The sequence below is a fragment of the Arachis hypogaea genome, chromosome 19, assembly GCF_003086295.3.
Source record: "Arachis hypogaea cultivar Tifrunner chromosome 19, arahy.Tifrunner.gnm2.J5K5, whole genome shotgun sequence".
In the NCBI taxonomy this organism is placed as follows: Eukaryota; Viridiplantae; Streptophyta; class Magnoliopsida; order Fabales; family Fabaceae; genus Arachis; species Arachis hypogaea.
Window position 1 is genome coordinate 4,900,989 of NC_092054.1, and position 27,333 is coordinate 4,928,321.

At 34.0% G+C, this 27,333-nt stretch overlaps 2 protein-coding genes across 4 annotated transcripts; both read left to right on the top strand.

The window, feature by feature from the left end:
- The first annotated feature begins 12,258 nt into the window (after positions 1-12,258).
- Positions 12,259-23,416, top strand: LOC112777720 (F-box/LRR-repeat protein At3g59200-like). The gene is made up of 4 exons (XM_025822112.1): positions 12,259-13,137; positions 13,809-13,958; positions 14,058-14,367; positions 23,319-23,416. The coding sequence occupies exons 1-4, from the start codon at positions 12,259-12,261 to the stop codon at positions 23,414-23,416; spliced, it is 1,437 nt and encodes a 478-aa protein (XP_025677897.1).
- LOC112779707 (FBD-associated F-box protein At5g56370) lies at positions 23,171-25,947 on the top strand. Of its 3 annotated transcripts, none has more exons than XM_025824041.3 (5): positions 23,171-23,390; positions 23,580-24,494; positions 24,620-24,769; positions 24,867-25,174; positions 25,558-25,947. In XM_025824041.3, exons 2-4 carry the CDS (start codon positions 23,892-23,894, stop codon positions 25,158-25,160), a joined length of 1,047 nt encoding a protein of 348 aa, XP_025679826.1. In that variant the 5' UTR covers positions 23,171-23,390; positions 23,580-23,891; the 3' UTR covers positions 25,161-25,174; positions 25,558-25,947. The 3 variants fall into 3 exon arrangements, with proteins under 3 accessions (XP_025679826.1, XP_072084147.1, XP_025679827.1); XM_072228046.1 differs by having other exon boundaries at positions 23,210-23,390; positions 24,620-24,679; XM_025824042.3 differs by having other exon boundaries at positions 23,249-23,439.
- Positions 25,948-27,333: the final 1,386 nt, after the last annotated feature.

Here is a 27,333-nt window from a genome sequence, read left to right on the forward strand (position 1 = left end):
AATGAATTTAGCCTTGAAATGAGCTCCATCATTTCATTCGCTTAGATAGGCACTAAGGCAATTAATTTGGCTTAATTTTCTCATTTTTTCTGTTTTCTTTTTCCTTTTTTGGCGGAAAATTGATGGATATGGTTGTCCTATAGAACCCTCTTTTTGAAAAGTCTTCAGTTTTAGCCAACACTGCAATGAAGATGAATTTCATGCATGAAAGAACAATAAACAAAAACAAGCATATAGAAGATGGAACCTCTAAAGTGCGGTCCCTTTGGTGAGTGAAGTTTGGTTATAACTTATATAAGAAAAGGCCTTTTAAAAAAAAGTCATGTCCATTGTAGTTCAATGCAGGTATAACATGATTTGATGATGACATAGAAGCTCTTTTGGAATCAATTGGGCTTGACATAGGTATTGTCCTCTCTAAATTTGGCAACTTGACATCTTATCATTTGCTCCACATGGGGTTGAACAAACATGTGGCTGCTTTCCAAAATATGTATGATGAACTTGCAGGAAGTGAAGCATTCATATTGATGATATATTGGGCCATAGGTGTGTCACTGTTTAAGTCAAATGGTCAATAATGTTAATTTTTCAGCAGAAAACAGAACATAGACATGAAAGAAAATCAATTTAAAGACAATAACAAAAGCACAAAATCTCCAAAGGTATATGTTCCTCCACAAAATGAAGCTTCATTTCTCCTTTACCATAAACTTGCTCTGTTTTCAATCTAAGATATCTACTTCTTTAGCAATAGAAAACAATAACAATAATAAAGCATTTTATCTAGCATGACATTCTCCATGGCTTGTAGAGAGCAAGAGGCAAAATCATAGTTCCAATCTCAAAATAAAATCCCAATTCATTGTATGTATCAATGGAACAATTTGCATTAGCATGGGAAATTTCAGTACAAGTACAATAAAAACTGATTCATGTGGTATTTTCCGATCATGCACTAACACAATAAGCAGATGGCAATTAATACAAGTAGTAATTTCAAAATGTTTATTTTATCTCTACAATATAAAAGGATATTTTACATCTCACAATATTATATTATTATTATTCTTGGGCACAACATTTCTCCTTTCTAAAGCCACACAACCTATAATATTACTACTCAAATGAAACATAAATTGCATTTCCATTTGTCCTAATCAACTTCTTCAATCTTAGGACCAGCACCATTGTTGCCACCAGATGAAGCATTTCCATAAGATGCACCATCTGCACCACCTCCCATAGGCACATCACCAGCACCACCACCACCTTGGTACATCTTGGAAATTATTGGATTACACAAACCTTCCAACTTCTTCAACCTATCTTCAAATTCATCCACCTCAGCCATTAATAAGGAGAGAGATCACACTTTACTAAATAATTGAAGAAAAAAATTGAGAAAATCTATTCTCTATATATAAATCTCTAAAATTTTGTTGTGATGAATTCATAAATTCTTTTAGAAAATAAAATATTAAACAAGTTTAAGAAAAAATTGGGAAGGACAAGGACTAAATAAGTAAAAAAAAAAAGTATCAAATAAGTTGTGGAGGAATTAAAAATGCTAGAATTATTCATAAAGATTTGTAGCTTATGATATTATCATTCATCTTTTACCATTGCAATTCTTGAAAGACTTATTTAACATATTTTTTTAAGTTTATTTTAAAATTTTTAAGGATTTTATTTTAAATAAATAAATTAAATTCTATATCTATTGTTCATACCCTGGCCCAATAAATAGGGCCCAGGATCCAAGCAAAGAAGCCCAACCCAAAGGGGTTGGCCCTCCCCCAGTACCAGCCTTCATCCCCAGAAGTCGGTACTGAACACGACCTGCTCCAAAGAAGTCGGATACGAGGGTTAGCTGGCAGATAACACTCATTCGAATGAGTAACTGCCCCTAGAAACTCTCTAACCACCTTATAGAGCCATATCTTAACCTCCCTAAGATATGGGAACGGTTATCCACCTAAAAAGGTGGCACTACTTCAGCGGTGGTTATTGGTTCACCACTATAAATACCCTGACATCCCTCAGGTATCACTAAGTCCAATACATTCTCAACTTGCTCACACTCTTGCTAACTTAGGCATTGGAGTGTCTTTGCAGGTACCACCCCCCATTCTTCCACACGCACAAGTCGGACGGAGGAACACCGAGTTTCAGGTTCACTCGATAGTCACCTCCCTCACGCGTTTGGGCCAACCAACGTCATCCGGCCCACTAATCTCTGGTTACCCACCGTAACATTGGCGCCGTTGCCAGGGACCCGAGAGATTAACCAGCGATGGCGGAAAGATCCCCTGAAGAAGGTCATGTGGAGACAGATTCTGATAAAGAGAATTTGAACACTGGAAACAATGAAGCAGATCAGAACCTCCACCAGGAAGCCAATGATCAAAATAAGGAAGGCACCTCCGGGATCAAAAATCCGAAGGTGAACTCCTCGGAGGGGCGCGAGTCAGAAAAAGAAGGACCCCCTCTCGCTAGCGAGCTTATGGGACTAATCCATAGCCGCCTCGAGCAGCTAGAACAGGAGCGGGAACGACAAAGGGAAGCTGAAAGGAACCTAAAAGAGGAGATGGAGCGACGAAAAGAGTTAGAAAGAAAACTCTTAAAGTTAGAATCATCCCTCAAAGGTCGGAATTCCCACGACGATAGAGAAGATTCTCCCTTAGGAGAGAAAGATCCGTTTAGCGAGGACATAATGAGGGCAAAAGTTCCGAGAAACTTTAGAAGCCCCGATATGGACCTCTACGATGGAACCACCGATCCAAAGCATCATCTGAGCAACTTTAAAAGTCGGATGTATCTGACCGACGCTTCTGACGCTACGCGATGCAAAGCTTTCCCGACAACCTTGTCAAAAGCAGCGATGAAGTGGTTCGACAGTCTCCCTCCGAGGTCAATTACTAGTTTTGAAGACCTCTCAAGAAAATTCTTGATGAGGTTCTCCATCCAGAAGGACAAAGTAAAACATGCACCAAGCCTCCTGGGAATAAAACAGGAGGTCGGGGAATCCTTACGGGCCTATATGGAAAGATTCAACAAAGCATGTTTGGAGATTCAGGACCTGCCCACCGAGGCAGTCATCATGGGGCTAGTCAATGGTCTTCGAGAAGGACCCTTCTCACAGTCCATATAAAAAAGACACCCCGCCTCTTTAAATGATGTACAGGAAAGAGCTGAAAAGTACATCAATATGGAAGAAAACGCCAGACTAAGAGACCTGAGTTTGCGACTCGGACACCCTCCCTCAACGAAAGAGAGGGAGAGAGAAGCTAAGAAGAAGGAAGAACTCGGCCTCGATAGGCCAAGAAAATATCACTCTTATACTCCACTGAAAATTCCTGTAGTGGATGTATACAGAGAAATTTGCAATACCGAAAGGCTGCCTCCCCCCAGACCCATTAAAAATAAAAAAGGGGGAGCCGCGGTGATTACTGTGAGTACCATAAGATATATGGGCACTCCACAAACGACTGTTACGACCTTAAAAATGTGATAGAAAAGTTGGCCAGAGAAGGTCGGCTTGACAGATATCTCATAGAAAGGTCGGACGGTCATGGAAAAAGAAAGCGAGAAGATACGGATAGAAGAGACCCACCACCACAAACTCCGGAGAGACATATCCATATGATCTCAGGAGGATTTGCGGGAGGAGGACTCACAAAATCCTCTCGTAAAAGACATCTCAAGAGAGTCTACCAGGTCGAAGAGGGGTCCTCCGATCTTCCGACCATTTCATTCACAAAAGAAGACGGGCGAGGAGTAATCCCTGGGCACGACGACCCAGTGGTAATTACCATGATCCTAGCAAATGTCCATCTACACAGAACACTAGTAGACCAAGGAAGCTCAGCAGACATCCTCTTTAAGCCCGCTTTCGACAAACTAGGTTTAGATGAGAAAGAGTTAAGAGCCTACCCCGACACCTTGTACGGATTAGGTGACACGCCAATAAAGCCACTAGGATTTTTACCCCTCCACACCACCTTTGGAAAGGGGGAAAAATCAAAGACTCTGAGTATAGACTTCATAGTCATCGACGTGGGGTCGGCCTATAATGCTTTAATCGGCAGAGCTACCCTTAATCGACTCGGAGCGGTGGTATCGACGCCCCACCTCTGCATGAAGTTCCCGACCTTGTCGGGGATAGCAACGGTGAGGGGAGATCAGAAGCTGGCAAGGAAGTGCTACAATGAAAGCGTAAACCTGAGAGGAAAAGGCAAAGAAGTCCACACAATAGAACTCGGGGGAGCAAGGGTTAAAGAAGAGCTGCGACCACAGCCCGGGGGAAAAACTGAGGAGATTCAGGTCGGCGAAGAGGAAGGGAAAAACACTCACATAGGAGCCAACCTAGGGGAAACCCTAAGACAAGGGTTGACTAAGCTCCTAAGAGATAACTCCGATCTCTTCGCCTGGAAGGCCTCCGACATGCCTGGGATAGATCCCGAGCTCATGTCTCACAAGCTCTCGGTCTACTCAGGGTCCCGACCTGTACAACAAAGAAGACGCAAGCTCGGCCCAGAGCGAGCCCTAGTAGTAGAAGAGCAAGTGCAGGCGCTCCTAGAAGCCGGTTTCATCAGAGAAGTCAAATATCCAACATGGCTAGCCAATGTAGTGCTAGTCAAAAAACAAAACGGTAAATGGAGAATGTGCGTCGACTACACCGACTTAAATAAGGCATGTCCCAAGGACCCTTATCCACTACCAAGTATTGACGCCCTAGTGGACTCTAGCTCGGGGTATCAATACCTGTCATTCATGGACGCTTACTCAGGATATAACCAAATCCCGATGTATGAACCAGACCAGGAAAAAACATCATTCATCACGCCCAGAGCCAACTATTGCTACGTGGTCATGCCATTTGGATTGAAAAATGCAGGAGCCACATATCAGAGGCTGATGAATAAGGTGTTTGCCCCACACTTAGGGAGCTTAATGGAAGCATATGTCGACGATATGTTGGTAAAAACCAAGGAGGAAGTTGACCTCCTATCGGACCTCTCACAAGTCTTTGACACCCTAAGGTCGCACGGGATGAGACTAAATCCTGCAAAGTGCGCCTTCGCAGTAGAGGCAGGAAAATTTCTAGGATTCATGCTAACACAAAGAGGGATCGAAGCCAATCCCGACAAGTGTAGAGCTATCCTAGAGATGAAAAGCCCGACTTGTTTGAGAGAGGTCCAACAGCTGAATGGCCGACTAGCAGCTCTCTCCAGATTTTTGGCAGGATCAGCATTAAGATCCCTTCCACTGTTCTCCCTACTGAAAAAGGGGCACCAGTTTGAGTGGACTCCCGAATGCGAGGAGGCGTTCCAGGAGTTCAAAAAGTTTTTGAGCCAACCTCCTATCTTGACCCGACCTATAGCCGGAAAAGACCTCGTCCTATACCTATCCGTGGCAGACAAGGCTGTCTCAGCAGCCTTGATAAGAGAAGACGAGGTCAGTCAACACCCAATCTATTTCATCAGTAAAGTACTACAGGGCCCTGAGCTAAGGTATCACAAATTAGAAAAGTTTGCCTACTCCTTAGTAATAGCCTCTCGAAGGCTACGGCCTTACTTTCAGGCTCACACAATAAGAGTCCGCACGAACCAACCCATGAAGCAAATCCTCCAAAAGACGGATATTGCGGGAAGAATGGTCCAATGGGCAATAGAGCTCTCCGAGTTCGACTTGAAATACGAAACTCGGACGGCGATTAAAGCCCAGTGCCTCGCCGACTTCATTGCAGAATACGCAGGGGATCAAGAGGACAAACCAACTACCTGGGAACTCTACGTGGATGGATCCTCCAATAAAACAGGAAGCGGCGCAGGCATAATACTGGTAGATGAAAGGGGAACCCAGATAGAGGTTTCCCTCAAGTTTGAATTCCCAGCTTCAAATAATCAGGCAGAATACGAAGCCTTGATCGCAGGATTGAAGCTGGCAGAAGAAGTCGGTGCTACGAAGGTGAAGGTATACAACGACTCCCAAGTGGTGACCTCCCAAATAAGTGGGGAATATCAGGCAAAAGACCCAACTATGAAAAGGTACTTGGAGAAAGCCTCGGAGCTCCTGGGGCGCTTTGCAGAAACCGAGGTAAAACACATAACTCGGGATCTAAACAGCAGAGCAGACGCTCTATCCAAGCTAGCAAGTACCAAGCCAGGAGGAAATAACAGAAGCTTGATCCAAGAGACTCTCCAGGAACCTTCAGTGGTAAAAACGGAAGACACACTAGAAGTCTTTGAAGTGGTCGGATTAAACCTCGGATGGATGAACCCCTTAGTCGAATACCTAAAATTCGACATCCTCCCTAAGGAGGAAAAAGAAGCCCAGAAAATCCGAAGGGAAGCACAACACTATACCTTGGTGAAAAATGTTCTCTACAGAAGGGGGATATCAACACCATTGTTAAAGTGTGTACCAACCTCAAAAACCACCGAGGTGTTGGAGGAGGTACATAGCGGAATCTGCGGGAACCATCTCGGAGCCAGGTCATTGGCCAGGAAAGTGATCCGAGCTGGATTCTACTGGCCAACCCTACAGAAAGATGCCACAGAATTTGTGAAAAAGTGCCAGCCGTGTCAGATGCATGCAAATTTCCACGTGGCTCCCCCAGAAGAGCTCATTAGTATCACTTCTCCATGGCCCTTTGCAAAATGGGGAATGGACTTGTTAGGCCCTTTTCCCCAAGCGCCAGGACAAGTTAAATACCTAATAGTGGGAATAGATTATTTCACAAAGTGGATAGAAGCAGAACCACTGGCCACCATCACTGCACAAAGAAGTTGGAGGTTCCTCTACAAAAATATAATCACAAGGTATGGGATACCTTATTCCATTACCACAGATAACGGAACCCAGTTCACCGACTCCACCTTTAGAAGCCTGGTAGCCAGTATGAAAATTAAACACCAGTTCACCTCGGTGGAACACCCACAAGCCAATGGGCAAGCCGAAGCAGCCAACAAAGTCATTCTGGCAGGGCTGAAGAAAAGGTTACAAGAGGCGAAAGGAGCTTGGGCTGAAGAGCTCCAACAAGTACTATGGGCTTACAGAACAACCCCCCAATCCGCCACTGGAGAAACACCCTTCCGACTAGTCTATGGCGTAGAAGCCATGATCCCAATAGAGGTCAATGAGCAAAGCCCAAGAGTGATCTTCCACGACGAGATCAGGAATATACAGGGGCACAAAGAAGAGCTCGACTTGCTCCCTGAAGTCCGAGAAGAAGCTCAGATAAGAGAAGCAGCGTTGAAACAAAGGATGACTACAAGGTACAACAAAAAAGTCATTCGAAGGAGTTTCACCCCTGACGACTTAGTCTTAATCAGAAACGACATTGGAATCAACAAATCGGGGGAGGGAAAACTCGCTGCTAATTGGAAAGGACCATACAAAGTCAAGGAGGTCTTAGGAAAAGGCTATTATAAGGTGACCGACTTAGGCGGCACCGAGTTACCAAGGTCATGGCATGCTTGTAATATGAAAAGGTACTACAGTTAAAAGCGAACTCTACTCCCTGATGTACTCTTTTCCCAGCTTCATGATTTTTTCCCAGAATCAAAGGGTTTTTTCTGAAGAAGGGTTTTTAACGAGGCATCATAGTAGGGACTAAGGGAAATAAATTATCAAAAGCCCTTAGTAGCAACAAGGTACCTCCTCGATTAATAAAGATCTTTTTTTCATCTTAAATATCTCTTTTAAATTCCCTTTTTTATTTTCTTTCTACGAAACGCGCCGATTTAAGCTCGACAAAACGTGAAAATCCCATGAACCGACCTAGATGGTCGTCAGGATAAAACGACGAGGTACAAGTCGGCGTAAAGAGGCTATAGAAGTCGATCATGATAAACTCGGGAGCAGTCCGACTCATAAGTCAGAATGCGAAACCGAGTAAAATTAAAATGAATCGCAAAAGTAGCCTAAGTCACGAAAAGCTCGATAAAACGAAATTGAGTACTAGGAATAACAAAAAGAGATAGGAGAAACTAAGAAAAATTGTAAGGCTGCCTTGAAGATCAAGGAGATTCAGAAAGGCAGGCAAGCCCCAAAGAAAGGTTTTTCTAGAAAAGATCAAAGAGTCAAAGGAACCACGAAAAGCATGCGCGCATAAGGTAACTCAAAACCCTTATCCAAAAGGGCATTTATTTAACGCTAAATTAAACCCTTATTAAAAAAGGGCATTACTGTTTTGTTTACGGCCTTAAAAGGCCAACAAATCGTTCAAAACACCAACAAATAAATATAAAGAGTTTAAAAAGAGGGGCCCACAGGCCGGGCCCCAATAGCCAAAATCACTTTTTTAGAAGATCACCACCAGCAGAGTCAGGGGGAACGCCAGGAGCAGGAGTTGAAGAGGAAGTCGGGAGGATGGTAGAAGAACTCGGAGCGTCCTTAGAGCGAGGAGGGGACTCTACGATCCTCTGCCCCCGAGTCTTTAAATCAGACTCAGACTCCACTATGGGGACAGGAGGATCCACGATGGCACCATCAATAACAATCTTATCAGGGTCCAATGGAGAAAGGTCCAAGTCAGGAGCAATAACTCCGACCTGTTCCTTGAAAATCCTCCAGGCCTCGTCAGCACCATCCGCAATAGAGTCCTCCAACTCGGTATAGGCCTTCCGAGCGTTCAGCAAGTCATTCTTTACAGACACAAGATCAGCAAACAAACTGTTGTAGCTGGCTTGCGCTGCTTTCCTCAAATCCATCTCCATATTGCATTGGGCTTGCAACTTCTTCCCCTTCTCTCTGAGGCTGTCCCTTTCCTCCGTCAGTTTGGCGACTTTCCCCTCCAACTCCTTCTCATGCTCCTGATATATACGAAGCCTACCCTCCAGCTCCTCGACCCTCGAGGTCGTCCCTAAAGAGCTGATGGGAGTCTTCTCAAATATATCCAAGAGTTTGCCACAAACCCCCGCCGTCTTGAGACTCTCCTCAACCACAGTAGTGAGGTAGTGCCGAACAGAAACATCATCCATACTCATACGAGCATGAGAATAGATGTTCTTTCGGACGAACGCAAGAGCGTCCGCCTCACCAGAAGCGCCAGACTCTAAGGTCTTGCGCTTCTTTGGCTCTGGTTCGGGAGTAGGTCGGACGGGAGGAGGTGGCAGAGAGGAAGCAGAGGAAGAAATTACAATAGGTTGAGAGGGAGTCCCAACGTTCCGAGGAGGAGGAGGGGGAGAGACAACCGTCCTAACACCTCCAAACCTGGCTCGAGACTTTGCCTTGGCTTCCTGAACCCTCTGGTAAGACTCTTGAGCGTTTTTCTTTGCCATCTCTGCAAAAACAAATTGGTAGCTAAAATCAGACAAAGTCGGTAAAAGAAATTGCAAGTCGGAAATAAGCGAGAAACGCAAAAAGCTACCTAATTGTGACTGGACAAAGGTCGGCGACCCCTGGAGAAATTTTTTAGTATCCAAGTATGGGGCCCTCCCCCACGCTTCTCGGAGGAACCCCACAATGGCTGCTTCTACCTCATTTAAGTCATCTAGACCATATTTCTCGCAAGGGGAGGCCTCCAGCCAATATAAAGGAAATCGGGGAGAAGAATGATCATCCAGGAAAAAGGGGTGGTGACCCTCTACAGCTTGCACTTTGAAAAAGTAGTTCTTGAAGTCATGAAAGGACTCGTCAAAAAGGGTAAAAAGTCTCCGACCTTGTATGGCTCGGAACGACACCCACTGTTGTTTATTGTTTAGCCCACTGAAGGGTTTTGTCATATGAAAAAGATGGAAAAAAATCTTTAAAGAAGTCGGGAACTCTAAAGCCTGGCTGATAAATTGATAAATTTTCAAAAAACCCCAAGAGTTGGGGTGAAGCTGGGTGGGAGCGACTCGACAGTGACGCAAAACAGATATCTCAAAATTTGAAAAAGGAAGAAAAACACCCAAACGGGTGATCATGCATTCATACATAAAGAAAAAATGAGGGGCCGCCTCATCGACTCTTCCAAAACAAACCCGGTCTTCAGGACCCGGGACTACCAATTCGTATTTTGGTTCGTCATCCTCAGAAGTACAAATTCTGTGATGAGTGCGAAGGTTGGTAATGAACTCAGAATCGACTGAGGGCTCCTCCCCTAAGACCGTGACATCAACCCAGTGAGAGAGAGCATCTACAGAAGCCATTTCTTTTTATAAAAAAGGGGGTAACAAAATCTACAAGGGGAAAAGAAAAATCACCAACACGGTCTCTAAAGGGAGGAGGATGCGAAACTAAAGTCTACAAATCAAATTTATCTACAAAGGCATATTAAAGAACTAACCTTTATCCGGAAATAAGGGTTGGAAGCAAAAGCCTTCGAAAACGCAAGAACGCAGCACGAACGAATGCAAGGAAAATTTGAAAGATCGCAGAAACGAAACAACGAAAGAGAGGGAAAATATTTATAAGAACGTTAGGGGCATAATGGTAAAATCGGGGCAATCATTAATGAAGATGCACCGTTACCAAGGCTATTAAATCCCTACGCACACCCCTAACAGACACGACGCTTGATTGGACGTAACTGTCAGAACCAAAAGGTCACGAAAAATCACGTCGGTTTTCAAACCATCACGTCGGTCCTCTTACAAATTGGCTATGACCCCGAGTTGAATACTCGAACCCAACTCTTAAAAATAAATTGGGCTCGAGTAGGGGCACTGTTCATACCCTGGCCCAATAAATAGGGCCCAGGATCCAAGCAAAGAAGCCCAACCCAAAGGGGTTGGCCCTCCCCCAGTACCAGCCTTCATCCCCAGAAGTCGGTACTGAACACGACCTGCTCCAAAGAAGTCGGATACGAGGGTTAGCTGGCAGATAACACTCATTCGAATGAGTAACTGCCCCTAGAAACTCTCTAACCACCTCATAGAGCCATATCTTAACCTCCCTAAGATATGTGAACGGTTATCCACCTAAAAAGGTGGCACTACTTCAGCGGTGGTTATTGGTTCACCACTATAAATACCCTGACATCCCTCAGGTATCACTAAGTCCAATACATTCTCAACTTGCTCACACTCTTGCTAACTTAGGCATTGGAGTGTCTTTGCAGGTACCACCCCCCATTCTTCCACACGCACAAGTCGGACGGAGGAACACCGAGTTTCAGGTTCACTCGATAGTCACCTCCCTCACGCGTTTGGGCCAACCAACGTCATCCGGCCCACTAATCTCTGGTTACCCACCGTAACATCTATAATTATATTTATATTTTAAAATTATTTATACGTATAATTTAATTTTTAATTTTCTAAAGGTAAACAATTTTATTCAATTTAACATGAAAAGGAATAAGATGTTCTAAATGTGACAATAGTAATTCAGGAGAGAAAGAGGAATGCCAAGACTCAAACAGTGAAAAACAAAACATTATACCAACTATGTAAGAAAGAAATCCCTAATTCATTGGGGAGATGGTGAAGACGAGCTGAGAAAAGAGACCGTAAGAGTCTTCTCGGATCTCCCAGGCAGTCGCCGGTGAAGAAGATCCATCACCGAAAGGCATTCATGCAAGGCTCGCCAAAGGAAGATGCCAATTTTGGGGGGAGCTTCATTTTCCACAAGTTCACCCAAATGTTTCTTCTCTGTTGGAGGTTGGGATGAGTTCCAGAGGGGGATGACTGAACTGATAAGCTACTCGGTATCCGGAAGAGACTTCATAATTACCAGATTTATGGAACATCCATGTAAGTTTATCATTACCTTCAACAATTTTTGTTAGTAGAATCTGATTGCTGATTTGGACTGGAAACATGCATTGAATGATCTGTTGATTCCATTGTTTGCTGAGAGTTAACATGTCACTGATTCTATTTGTATCTCATTTACTGTTACAAGATCATGCTATTTGACAATTAAAATGGATATAATTTATTTTCAGTTCAATCTAATTCAAATTATTATGATTTGATTGGATTATTTTATATCCTTTCAAATTTTATAATTTTTTATTATTAAGTTTTCTAGAATTGAATTACATCCAATCCAAATTTTAACTTTTAAAAATTTTAAATCCTTGATTGGTTTTTCAAATCTAAATAAATCGAGTCAAAATAAAAGATAATAATTTAAATTAAATCAAATAAAAAAATAAATTCAAATCATATGATACCTTTTATAATAATCTTAATCAAATCTATATAATCAAAAAATCAAACAAACAAACAACCTTGGTTCTCCTTTAAATCCTAAACCCTAGAGTTGAGTCTAACCCTCTCCGGAGACAAACTTGAGAAAGTGAAACCATCAACCATGAACATGGATAGGATCAGTTTATTACCAAACTCTATCCTTTGCGACATTCTCTCATACCTCCCAACAAAAGAAGCTGTATCCACCAGCATTCTCTCTCGCAGGTGGCGCCATGTTTGGAAGGAACTCCAAGTCCTTGACATAGATGATACAACCTCTCGGCCCGGTCCGGGATGGGAAGCTCGATTTGTTTCATACGTGAATGCTATTCTAGCTCGGCGCAATGCAGATTTCCCCATCCAAAAGTTTCGCCTCAGTTGTTATGAATATTCAGAAAGTAGTCTAACCATCTTAACATGGCTTGATGCCGTTATTGGGCCCTATCTCCAAGAACTGTATCTCTGCCTTGATCTAGTGTGTGAAATCGACTTGCCTGAAGCCATGCTCACTTCTCCATCACTCAAGTCCCTTGCTTTGAAACATGGTGATTATATCGATTGTTATCGAAGGTTTCCAAATGTTTATCTGCCATCTCTCAAGAACTTAGAGTTAGATACCCTCTGTGTGGACCCCAGCAAACTTTTATCTGGCTGCCCTGTTCTTGAAAATCTTATGCTCATTGTACTGAACGATCCCTGTGGTAGTTATGTTTATATACCTACAATCCAGATGCCTCGCACATTGAAAAGTTTAATCTTTGAAGATAACAGTACCGTGGATAATGGCATTAGCCATCGTGTGATAGATACGCCATCTCTTGAATACCTCTATATGAAAATAATCGCGAAATCTAAGCTACAGGTTTCGTTTAGCGATTTCCCTAACATGGTAGAGGCACATCTTCATATTCATCATGGTCGTGTTGAGCATGTCCTTTGGGTGCCCGAGCTTCTCCTGGCACTCCGCGAAACAAAATTGTTGGCATTGAAACATTGCGCAACAGAGGTAACATGCTTATGATACGATTTATTCGGGTGAATTTTTAGAAAAAATCTTATTTTTATGTAAGTTTTTTTAAAAAGTGAAGTAATTTTATTTTTCGATATCTTAGGTAGTTTTTGAAAAATGAGATATATTTTGAATTCATCCCTAAAAAAAAAATAATCATATTTGTCGTTTAATGACTCTATTCATTGATAACATAATACGTTATATGTTTAATTGGACATTGATTGAATATATATATATATATATATTCATAAAAATTTATTTAGTATCTTTTTTTCAATTAAATAAATTGATAGATTTTCATGAACATATTTAGTTAATGTCCAATTGAATATATTAGTTGTCATGTGCTTCATCAATTGTTGATAAAAATTGTTATTATTATGACTGACGAACAAATACAGTTTAATTTATAATCTTTGAAATACTAATTTGATTTATAAAATCTTTTAAGGACGAATTTAAAAAATACATCATTTTTTAAGGACTAATTTGACTATTAATCATTTTTTTATTTTATAATTATAGTTATACAATAATATATAATATTTTTTTAACAACTTAATAGCACTCAAACTCATAATTCATTATTTCTCAAGCTAATTTGAATTAATAACTGTAAGTATGAATTGTGAAATATAATTAATGTGTACTTATCTATTATACAGTGCTTATTTAATGGTGTAACTTCCGAGTTTCCGGAATTTCCCCGTTTGCTCAATCTAGAGCTTGATGTTCCATGTTTCAACACAGACTTCCTGCTAAACTTCCTTCATAATTGTCATGTACTTGAAGGTCTCGTGGTTCATGTTTTGAAGGTATGAATACATTTCAGTTTAAAACTAATGTCTCTATTTCTGTTTTTGTTGTTTTCTTGAGTTTATTGAGACGTGTTATTATTATTTTTTGGGGGTCAGAGTGTTGTGCATTGTGAATATTTTCATCGGATAGAGTTTTTTGTGCCAGCACCACCAACCATGGTTTCGAATTGTGTGACATCACATCTCAAGAGTTTTGAGTTTAGAGAATATGAGAACTCCGCAGATGAGCGTGAATTTATTGAATATCTTTTACAAAGAGGACTTGTTTTGAAGAGAGTCACAATTCATCTTAATTCTTATTTAGACCAAGAGACAAAGTACGATATTGTCAAAGAATTATCTGCTATACCAAGGGGCTCTACAACATGTCAGCTAAATTTCATTGACCAAAATCCTGTTGAACATGGTATGAACTCTCACTCCCTCTATTTTCTCTATTGTTCATTGCTTAAAGGTGTTGACAAAAAAATGATCATATTAGAGCCTTAATGTTGAGTCAATTTTAGACCAGTTTTCCACCTGAATTATGAAAAATTATGCACTTGAACATAGTTTCGGTGGTTTGAATTCGCAAACTTTGATATTGGCAAGTATTTTCATTTATCGAATTCATCCTTAAAAACTCCGTTTTTTGTATAAACTGTTTAATGCTTTGAGTTGCATATATCGATTTGTGATGCAGGTTGATGGCAAGTTAAAAGCTCTACGATATGCATGTGTGTGTTTGGATTAGAGTTTGCAAACGAGATTTTGTATAAAATTGATTTTACAAATTTGATTTTGATAAAAAGTGAGTTGGTGTTAACGTGATTTATGCTTGGTAATTTTGTATCAAAATGGATTATAATAAAATGAATGTTCTTTAGATTACATTATTCAAAATTACGTTTAGACAAAAATTACTAAAAAGTACATGAATTTATATCATTCAAATTTATATTATTTTAATATTTTTTTACTATAATTACTTTTGAAAAGAATTTAAATTTATGTATTGAAAATTAGTACTCTTTTATTATAATTTGTTAATACTCTTCTTTTGTACTCTTTTTGTATTTAATTATATCTTTTTAATAAAATTTATATTATAAAAATTAATAATAAATAAAACATATACTAATTTAAGAATGTACAGTTAAAAAAATATACAAAGTCAAATAAAAAAATAAAATTTTATAAAAAAAAAATACGTATTAATAAAAATAATTAAAAAAAATATATGAATAATGAATATTAAAAATTCTATTAAAAAAATACAATGATATACATAAGTGAAACATAAAAAAATTCTAAACAAAAATATTCATATTATTAATAAAAAAAATAAATAATTGATAAAAATTAAAACTTAACAAAAAGTATTAATAATAATATTAAAAAAATATTTGTTTATGAAGCATAACTATGAAAAAAATTCAAGAATTCTAATGATTATTTTTGGTATTTTTTATTGTAGATGAGATCGGATGGCAAATTTGGTGGAATGCCAATTAATTTTTTAATTTATGAAGTGAACGTAGAAACTAAACGCAAAAGCTACAATTTGTTTGTTTCTGGTGAACGGAAGAATCATGTTCGCGTTCAGAAGAAAAAAATTAGCCAAACAAAAATTACAGCATTAAAAAAGATTGAATGCGTTCTTGTGCTTCCAACGTTTTTACCAAACACACCCCATGGTCAACTGCAAAACCATTTTGGATGCATGACTCGGATATGAATCATGTTTTTATTTTTTACTTTTCTATGAGTCTCTTTTTTTGCTTAATTTATTGAGAAATTCATAATTGTTTTTATCTTTTCATTTGTTCTTATACTATGTTTTTGAGAATTGAAGATCATTTATTTTCTCCAACGAAATGCTTTTTCGATGCACTTATTTTGCAAGATGATGTAGAGGTAATTTTTCAATTTTTTTTTAAATTTAGTTTGTTGCTTTGGTATTGGTTTACTTGTTGGTCATATTAATTAAAAGAAACTTTTTATTTTCTACTATAACTGGTTTTTAGAAGCACAATTAAAACAATTCAAAGAATAAAAGTTTTTTTTTTCAACTAATCACCTAAATTCAAAGGACAGCTAATCAAATCAATTGGTTTACTTGTTATCTATAAGTATAATAACCCGTATCATGCACATGATAAGATTGAAATTATAATATTAAGTTGTTTTATTAAAATTAATTTGAATTATAATAATTTGACTAATAAAAAAGTATCATGTTATGCATTGTTCGTTTTTTCTTAATTTAGTGTTAAGTATATCAACTCTAAAATAATTATTAATCAATTTTAGTAATTTATTTTTTTTAATAAATTAGACATATATACTTAATGTGACCATAAATAACCTAGTAATACTTTTTACCAACAAATTTTTATATGTTGTTTTACCGTAAGGTAAGAACATATCAAAATCAGCTTAAAATGAACAACAAATTATTAGAGAATGCACAACGTTCTCTAATAAATAATAAATAATTTAAAATTACTAATATTTATTTAATACACCATATGCTAATACTAAGAGTATTTTTTAAAAAGATATATTCGTAAAAATAGATATAATATGATTACAAATATAAAATAAACAAATATGTTAAATAAAAAGTTAAACCAATATGCCTACCAATATCTTTATTAAATTTTGCAAATTAGAGAATAAGTATGTATTCGGTTGTTTGGTGATCACATAGATAATTGAATAATTGAGTTGTAAATTGATTTCACAGTGTGCACTTTTTTTTTTTTATTTCTAAATAAAAGCAAGAATTAAGTGAAATAAGTAGTAATATATAATGAAAAAGATAAAATATTTTGCATATGTATAGATAATTGTTACAAAACAAAACCTTATTGTGAAATATTAAAATTTCACATACTCCAAATCATGAAGATCAACCACAATGTAATGGTCACTTCTTCTTATTTTTTATCATGATATAAGCTCTTCTTTTTCGGTCAATAGTCCAATAACATCTAATTAAAAAAAAATAAAAATATTAAATTAAGGACAAATAAATGAATAACATAATAAATCACTTATAAATTAAAGAAATTTTACCAATTTATTTTATATTAAACGATAAAACTAACAATATATTAATAAAAAGATATACCTTTAAAAAGTTGCAATACAATTTTAAACATTTGCATAAATAAACTATTAAAATTTATGTTATTGATAAAATGATGCTATTATATAATTTCTTTTCAAAAATTAAAAAAAAAAAGTTTTGTGTAGATTAATACAAATTAATTACGTACCAAATAAGTTGGATTGTTCATTTGTTTGTTTCAATATATCAGCATAAGCAAGAAAATTGGCATCAACCGTATCTATTATACGTGACTCCTTCTTAAAAGTTATTCTACATACGTGTGTAGTCGGAATATAAATTTCACTTGATTCCTCAATTACAAAATCTGAGAAGATATAGACCTTTTCCTCAATCAGTTCATTCTCAAACATCTTTGCCAAATAATTCTTGATTGAAGAATGAATTTTATCACAATGTAAAACAAATTAAATATAAAAACTATTAGTAATTACAAAGTTATTAAATGGCATTGTCTTTGATTGCAATGGTTTACTTATTAAATAAATTTAAAATACGAACAAAAAATATTTATAAATTGGACCTAACATCAGTTGAAAGAATCATGAAAAATAATCAACTAACTTTAACATCCATTAGAACCATTTCTATGTAAGTCGTCTTGCTCTTATCAAATTTGGATGAGACTTTCCATAACCTTATAATTATTGTTTTTATTTTCTAAACTTTTTCATCACATAATCTACCATAAATAATACTATTGATAGAATCGTAGCTAGCCGCTATTAGGTATGAAAAATAAAATTTAGAAAAAGAACAATGTCTAAATTATGAATTCTCTAAATGATAAATAATTGTAAAAATTTACTATTACTATAATATATATATATATATATATATATATATATATATATATATATATATATATATATATATTAAGCTTTATGATTAATTCAATGGAAATACTTACTCAATATATATTTATCTACATTAATTATATGCCAATATTTTTAAGAAAGAACTAAATGAGGAGATATATAAATATATATATATATTAATATTAAGCTTTATGATTAATTCAATAGAAATACTTACTCAATATATATTTATCTACATTAATTATATGCCAATATTTTTAGGAAAGAGCTAAATGAGGAGATATATAAATATATATAATATTATTGCTATATAGGAAGCAGATATAAATTGCTACGTTTTTTTTTATTATATTATACAACTTAAAATTATAGTATCATGTTATTATTAATTATAGATACTTGCTATAATTATATCAAATTTAATTATGACTCTAAATAAATAAAATATATAACAATCAATATTATTTTTTTTACATTCAATATTTACTGTAAATATAAAAAATAAAATAATTAATGAATAAAAATAGGAGTAAAAAATAAAACATATTAATTAAAATTTAATTTGTTAAATAATTGATTTTGTGTTCATGCAATATAATTTCACAAAAATGTTATGAATCACAACTTTTTTATACCACAAAAAAATATTATATGTAGTTTTTAGTAGATAAAAATAATTATAAAAATTAATTATTAATATTGATATCAATCACAATTTATTATTGACACTTTAATCCTTTTTAAAATATGTTTTACTTTTTAAAATATAATGCATGTACAGTCTATAATACCTTTTCTATTATTATTATTATTATTATTATTATTATTATTATTATTATTATTATTATTATTATTATTATCTAATTGATATAAAAATAAATGAGTCATTATTAATGTGTGCACCAACTATTTACTAATAAAATTATTGCACATAAATGAGAATTAGAACTATATCAATTAATACAATTAGAATGATTAAAAATATTGATGATTGATAATTAGTTTAATAATGCATTGATACCTCACTTTCATTAGTTGATAATGTATTAAATATTGATTTTATATAATTATAATAAAATATTTTCCTAAATTAGTATAATCATGCATTATTCATTAAATATTAATTATAATATAATTATAATAAAGATATTTTTATAAAATAAATTTAGAAGAGAGAATAATATTTTCATTTTGGAGGAAAAATAAATTCATGAGGAATTGACACTTCACTTTTATTGGTTGGAAAAAAAACTCAATTTTAATATATTAAGTAGATTTTTTTTATGTATTAATTTTATATTTAATATTAAAACATGACAATTTACTATGTTATTTTTCTATTACTGTATGTAGTATTACATTATAAAATATAAAAATTGAAGTGATTATTATATAACTTAGATGGATTGGACTAAATATAAAAATATAAAACAGAATTGTATTATTAAATTTTAATAATTTTAATTAGTTAGTGATTTAAAATAAGATAGAAGTGACTATTCATAATTGAATAGTTTTGGCTTATTAGACTAAAAAAATTGAAAAACGCTCTAAATAAAAAGCCAAATTAACTTTAATCCTTGCCTTTTTTTTCAAACATTTTCATTACATAATCTACTATAAGTAATACTATTGATAGAATCATAGCTTGTAGCCATTAGGTATAGAAAATAGTAAAGAAAAAAAGAAATATGAATGAGATACGAATTTTATAGATGATAAATAATTAAAACAATTGACTAATACGACTTATATATATACTAATTGCAAAGGATATGGATTTTTAATGGGATACTTGCTACTATTGAAAAAAAATTATATAAATAGAGACACCTGCTAAATATATACAGTATATTATATTGCCCACATTAATTATATGACAAAATTTTGAGAAAAGAGATAAAACAGGAGATATATAAATATGTATAATATTATTGCTATATATGAAGCAGGTTTATATTGTTATAATTATAGAGACTTACTATAATTATATCAATTTTAATTATAACTGTAAATAAATAAAATAGCAAACAATCAAAACTATTTTTTTTTTCTTTTTATAGTCAAAATTTACTGTAAATGTAAAAAATAAAATCACTAATAATTCAAAAATTTGATTGAGAAATAAAACTTTATAATCTAAATTTAATTGGTTAACTAATTAATCTTATGTCCATATAATAATATTATTATTATTATATGTTGATTAGAACTATATCAATTATATCAATTATATAAAGTCAAAACTATTATTATTATTATTATTATTATTATTATTATTATTATTATTATTATTATTGCATAATAGGTAATTAATCATGTGAATTATTATTATGAAGTCACGTTTATTATGCTTGAAATTGATATAATTGTCATATACTCTCAATCATATTGATTATATCAATTTAATTATATTAATTATATTCAAATTATTAGTCAATTATTTTAATGAAAATTCTTGCTATAATTAAGTTATTCCTATGTTATTATCTTGTATCAGTTCTTATAATTAATTCAATAAAGATATTTATTCAATATATATGTTATCTATATTAATTATATGTCAATATTTATAAGAATGAGTTAAAAAAAAGTAATATATAAATATATATAATATTATTTTTATATAAAAATAAAAATAAATGGATATAAACTGTATTATAAAAAAAATAAAGCCTATTTATAGAAATAACGAAAAACTCAAGTAATTATTTATTGGTTTTTATGGTTTCTATTACATTTAATAAAAATTGAGTAATCTAAAAAATAATTATGGAGGTGACATGTACATATATATTAATACAGAAAGAATATATATTCAAAACACAAATTTATCCTTTATCTTCATTAAATATTTAAATTAATTCAATTAAATGAGTGTTTTAATAAAAGGATATACTATTATTATTATTATTATTATTATTATTATTAAAATAAAAATATCATTAATTGATAATTAGTTTAATAATATATTAAATATTAATTTAATATAATTATAATAAAAATATTTTTCCAAAATAATATAATCATACATTATTCATGAGTTAATTATAATGCAATTAAAGATATTATTATGACATAATATTTACTTTATTTCTATTACACTTTGTATATATCATCAAAAGATACACGTTTTATTATTTTTTTTAGATAAAATTTGTTTTTATCGGTAAAAAAATTGTGTTTAGGTCAACGATTTACTATATGTTTAGGTAGAGATTTTTTCGAATATAATGAAATTACAATTAAAGAAATAAAGGATAAAAATAAACTTAAATATATCGGACAGTACTTTATTTTATTAAAGTATTTAAAAATAGCACATCCACAAAAAATACTCATAATATATAAATTGAGACAATAATTTAAAATTCTCTAATACTAATTTAATCAAATACTAATATTAAAACCAAATTACTTAAACAATATTGATTCCATTCTAGTCCTTAGTCACGTATAGAATAGAGTCATTCTCGTAACGACAACCAACTGAAACAATATCGTAAGTTTGAACATTTAAAATTCGTACAAATTCAGACCATCCTCATGTTAAATAAGCTTCATCATCCGCTATCCACGCATTGTGGCAAGGTATATAATTGCCACACCGAGAAACCAAACTAATCCTTATTCCCCGCAATGGCTTTGCATGCATGCAAAAGAAAGCCGATAATTTCTGAAAAAAATCACAATATGTTATAAAATTATTCTAATAACGAAAAGTTTAAAATAAGAAAATTTAAATATATTACCAACGTTGAAATTGTATATCCGAGTTTGTCACGAATTTAGCAAAATTGAACTTAAACTGAGGGAATTCAATCTCATTATGTGCTCCACTTTAAAGATTTTCGGGCAGACGTAAAAAGCATGGAGGGGATGGAACTTGAACTTGCCCTATAAAGTTCCGTGGAAACAATTACTCAATCAAAAATCGAGTTCCTCCCAATAAAGCTAATTTTAACCACATTCCATTAGGTTGGTCATAATAGGTGAGTAGATCAAACCATCCTTCGGAAAAGTAGAGATTATTGCCCTTCTTTGGACGCTTACATCCATATAGTTGGAACCCGAATCAGCGAAAATAACTCGATGAGGTATTTCATGGATGTGATGCATTGTAAACGATTGTGGCAAAATACAATCGAACTGGAATATTAGACGATAAGAATAACTTAGAGTAATAACAATTAATAAATTATCAAAAGAATAATATAATAGAATGAGTATATGAAAAACATTATAAAAAATTATGAATTGTACCTTAAAAGGATCAATTTCAATAAAAAACGAAGAATACATTCTTATTATATGAAGTAGTTAAAAAATATATATATAATTATGAGTTGACTCTCAAATTTAGAGTCATGTACCACAGAAAAACACTATATATAGACTTTAGTAAAACAAAAATAAATATGTAAATTATTTATTATTAAGGTAATTTTTTATTATATACAGTAATTATGCATCATATATTAATTTTGTTAAAACTATATATTTTTATCATATCATAATTAGAATCATTATCTTCTATCATGATCAGAGAAATCTTGGACAACAAATAAGAATATTATACCCAAAAGAATAGATGGTTGAAAATTTGATTTTAATATAGTACAATAATAGATAGATATATTTTAAAACTCCTAAGTCCTAATAACAAAACCAAACAAAAATGTCAACAAAAACATCAATTGATAAATTGTAGGATTAGAAGTTAGAATCTTATTTGACCATATTTTTTTATAAAATTATTTTTGTAAAGATTTGATTTTCTTAAAAATTAAAAGCAAGGTTATTAACATTTTCATAAATTCCCATTATTATGAAGAATATTTGTTTTAGTGAAGAGCGAAGTTAAATGGCTAATTTCATTTAATAACGTTCGTGTATATGTGTTTTTTTTTTTTAAGGTGATAATTATATTTGTTTATTTCTGAAATTTGGCAAAAAATTTTAAAATATTTATAAATTTTATTTTAAAAAATTTTAATTTGTATTAAATATATTTTTGATAATTAAATTTTTAAAAAATTTAGAATCAATTCAGCATTAATATTTGACAGTGATAAAATTTTATATTTTGACTTATTTATATTTTAAATTTTTTTATAAAATTATTACTGAATTAATTTTAATTCTTTAAAAAATATAGCTATTAAATTTATATTTGATGGAAACAAAATTTTTTTAAAATAAAATAAAAATAAACCAAATTTAAGATATTTTAAAACTTTTGATAAAGAGACAAACAAAGATATTCTTTAACTTAAAAAAAAATAAAATAAAATCTTTACTTCTTACCCGACTTCACTCGTCAGTCGTCGCTTATCATAGCAAATCGCAAGCCAGTTGCGCGGTTCCTGTCTCTAGTTTTCGCCCTCTTTTATTTATACTTCTCATTTTAAATTTTAAATACAGCTGCTACTGCTGCCGTCAAAACTCAGCACCACGGCCCCACCGCTCTCCACTCGCCGGCAGCTTCCTCTGTTGGTACACCTCTTGTTTCTCGTAGTTGATTTTGTTCATATTTGATTCATATGTAAGTTTATCTGATCATTGTTAGAATCTTAGTCCTTTAAGCGTAACCAACCAAGAGTTAAATTGATTCAAAAGATTGATTCCTTCATTTCTCCTAAATTGTAACCCTAACCCTAGCTCAAACTCTAACCCTCTCTCCAGATACAAAATTGACAGAAGGCAAAAGAATCAACATGGATAGGATCAGTTGCTTACCGAACTATATCCTTTGCGAAATTCTCTCATACCTCCCAACAAAACAAGCTGGATCCACCAGCGTCCTCTCTCGCAGATGGCGCCACGTTTGGAAGGATCTCCAAGTCATTGACATAGATGATAGACACTTTCGGGATGAAGATCCATTTGATTCTTACGTCAATGCTATTCTAACTCAGCGCAATGCAGATTACTCCATCGAAAAGTTCCGCCTTAATTGCGAAACGAATTCAACGGATCTCATCTTAACATGGCTTGATGCCGTCATTTGGCCCCCATCTCCAGGAACTATATCTCAACCTTCATGTAAATGGAAGGTTTGGACTCAAGTTGCCTGAAGCCATATTCACTTGTCCATTACTCAAGTCCCTTGTTTTGAAACGTGAAATTTCTTTGAATTGTGGTCGAGAGTTTCCAAATGTTTATCTTCCATCCCTCAAGAACCTAAAGCTAAAGTTGTTTATCCCCTATGTGCACCCCAACAAGCTTTTATCTGGCTGCCCTGTTCTTGAAAATCTTACGCTCTTTCTCGCGAACAATACCCCAGATGCTCGTAATGTTTATGTACCTACAATCCAGATGCCTCGGACATTGAAAAGTTTAACCTTTGAAGATGACACTATCGTGCTTGATGAGATTTACCATCGTGTGATAGACACGCCTTCTCTTGAATACCTCAATATCAAAATAACCATCCCAAAGAACTCAGAGCTACAGGTTTCGTTTAGCAGTTTCCCTAACATGGTGGAGGCACATCTTGATATTGATAATGCACGTGTTGAGCATGGCGCTTGGGTGCCCGACCTTCTCCGGGCACTCCGCGAAACAAAATTGTTGGCATTGAGATATTACACAACACGGGTAACATGCTTATCATAGTCCTATGATTCCTCAAGCTAAATGTTTGATGTAAATCGATAATTTGAATTTATAACTATAATTGCGAATTAGGAATTATATTTGATATCTAGTTATCTTTTATACAGTGCTTATTTAGTGCTCCAGCTTTCGAGTTTCCAGAATTTCACCGCTTGGTCAATCTAGAGGTTGATGTTCCATGTTTCAACACAAACTTCATGCTAAACTTCCTTCATAATTGTCATGTACTTGAAGGTCTTGTAGTTGGTATTTGGCCGGTATGAGTACATTTCAATTTAAAACTTAAAACTAGTGTCTCTATTTCTTTTTGTTGTTTGCCTGCATATATTGATAAGTGTTGTTTCCTGTGATCAGGGATTTGATTCTTACACGATGGAGTATCATGGGCCAACACCACCAACCATGGTTCCCAATTGTGTGACATCACATCTCAAGAGTGTTGAGTTTAGAGCATATGAGGACACTGCAGATGAGCGTGAATTTATTGTATATCTTTTACAAAAAGGACTTGTTTTGAAGACAGTGACAATTTCTATTGAACCTGATTTCGATCAAGAGACAAAGTACGAATTTGTCAGGGAATTATATGCTGAATTATATGCTATACCAAGGGGCTCTACAACATGTCAGCTAAATATTTGGCCATAATTCCATTTAACATGGTATGAACTCCCACTATCTCTATTCTCTGTTATTCGTTGATCAAAGCTGTTGACAAAATATCATGTTAGATAGAGGCTTAAAAGTTTCAAAATTATTTAAGTTGTGTATTTGTTGAGTCAATTTTAGGGTTTAGGCCAGTGTTCCACCTAAATTATTAAAATATTTGTTGATGCTTATGAATAAATTTGTTTGATGCCCTGTTCCTTCAGAAATAATGAACATAGTATCTGTGGTTTGGATTTGCTAACTTTGATATTGGAAAGTATTTTCATTTCTCGAATTCATCCTTAAAAAGTCTTTTTTTTTAGTCTCTTCTTATCCTTGGAAATTTATATATGCTCTTTAATGCTTTGAGAGTTGCATATATGGATTTGTGATGCAGGTTATGGCAAGTTAAAAACTCTACACTCTGATCAACTGCAGAACGATTTTGGATGCATGGATCATGTTTTTATTTTTCACTTTTTTGTAGTCTTTTTTTTTTTGCTTAATTTATTGGGCAATTCATAATTATTTTTATCTTTTTATTTGTTCTTATACTATGTTTTCGAGAATTGGTGAGATCATTTATTTTCTCCAACGAAATTGTTGTGATAAGAATGGGACGTGGATGCCCATTCCCATGTGAAGCTCACATTCTCAAGAGAGAATATATTTAATAAGGTTGAAAAAGTTACCTTCCTGTATGCATATAAATAGAAATAGGACTCAGCCTCAGGCAAATACACACATCAATAAAAGCACACACATCAATAAAAGTATTTTTCCTCTCTCTCTACGAAGCTTTTCTTTCTCTTCATATTACAAATATAGTATTAATATATAAATCATAGTTATTACGGTAGGATGATATTAATATTAGTGAATATTAATACTAGCGTCTTTCATTTATATTTCTTTATTTTATCTTTCTTATTTAGTTATTTTATAACACGTTATCAGCACGAAACTCTAACAAAATTTTAAGAAGATTCCAGGTAACAAATTTTTATTATATCGAAACTCTTTCATCTTGAATATAATGCTTTTGATATATCTGGATACTATATGCTAAAATCCATCTTGATTCAATGGATCTTGAAGATACCATTAAGGCTAAAAATAATACATCCCAAAAGGATAAAGTCAAATCCATGATTTTTCTTCGTCATCATCTTGAAGTATGATTGAAAAATGAATATCCCACATTAAAAGATCCTGCAGATCTGTGGAAAGACCTTGAAGAAAGGTACAATCATGTGATACTTCCTCAAGCCCGATATGTTAGAGAAAATTTTTTTGACCTTCCATGCCTCGAATGTGTTCCTGCAGCAGCAGTATCAAGAAAAAGAATTTAAAATTTTTTTTGAGCTCTTGCTTTCTTGTTGCTGAACACAACAATGAGATGCTCTTAAGAAATCATGAAGTGCGCCCAGCTGGCGCCGCCCCATTTCCTGAAGCAAATGCGGCAAATTATAACCCCAGAAGAGGTAAATGGCAAGATTTTGATAACAAGAAAAATTATGGAAAGAAAAGAAATTATGTTCACAAGAAAGATCTCACGTGAAGTGGGATAAAGAAAGAAATAATGGGCAAAGTATATCAATTGAGGATAAATGCTTCCGTTGTGGTGGAAAGGGCCATTGGTCACGTACCTGTCGTACCCCAAGGCACCTAGTTGATCTTTATCAAGCATCCTTGAAAAGAGATGACAAAAAAAGGAAACAAATTTTGTTTCAAATGATGAAAATTCCACCACTCCTTATGATGTATCTAATTTCTTTAAGGATTCTAAAGGAAATATTAGCTATTTGATCAATGATGGAATAGTTTGATATATGTATGTGTTTGTTAAGTATTCATGTGAATAATTTTACTGTGCATGTACTTTTACTCATTTTTTTATTTGTCTTTGAAGAAAAATGGTAAGGACATATTCTGAAGATATTTGCCTTGTGGATAGTGCAAGTTCGCACACTATTCTTAAAAGTAATATATATTTTACCCATCTTGTGCCAAAAGATGAATATGTTAATACTATTATTGGCTCGGGCAATGTGATAGAAGGCTCCGGAAGAGCTATAATTTTATTTCCTGAATGAACAAAATTTGTAATAAATAATGCACTATTATCTACCAAGTCCCTGAGGAACTTGTTGAGTTTAAAAGATATTCGCCG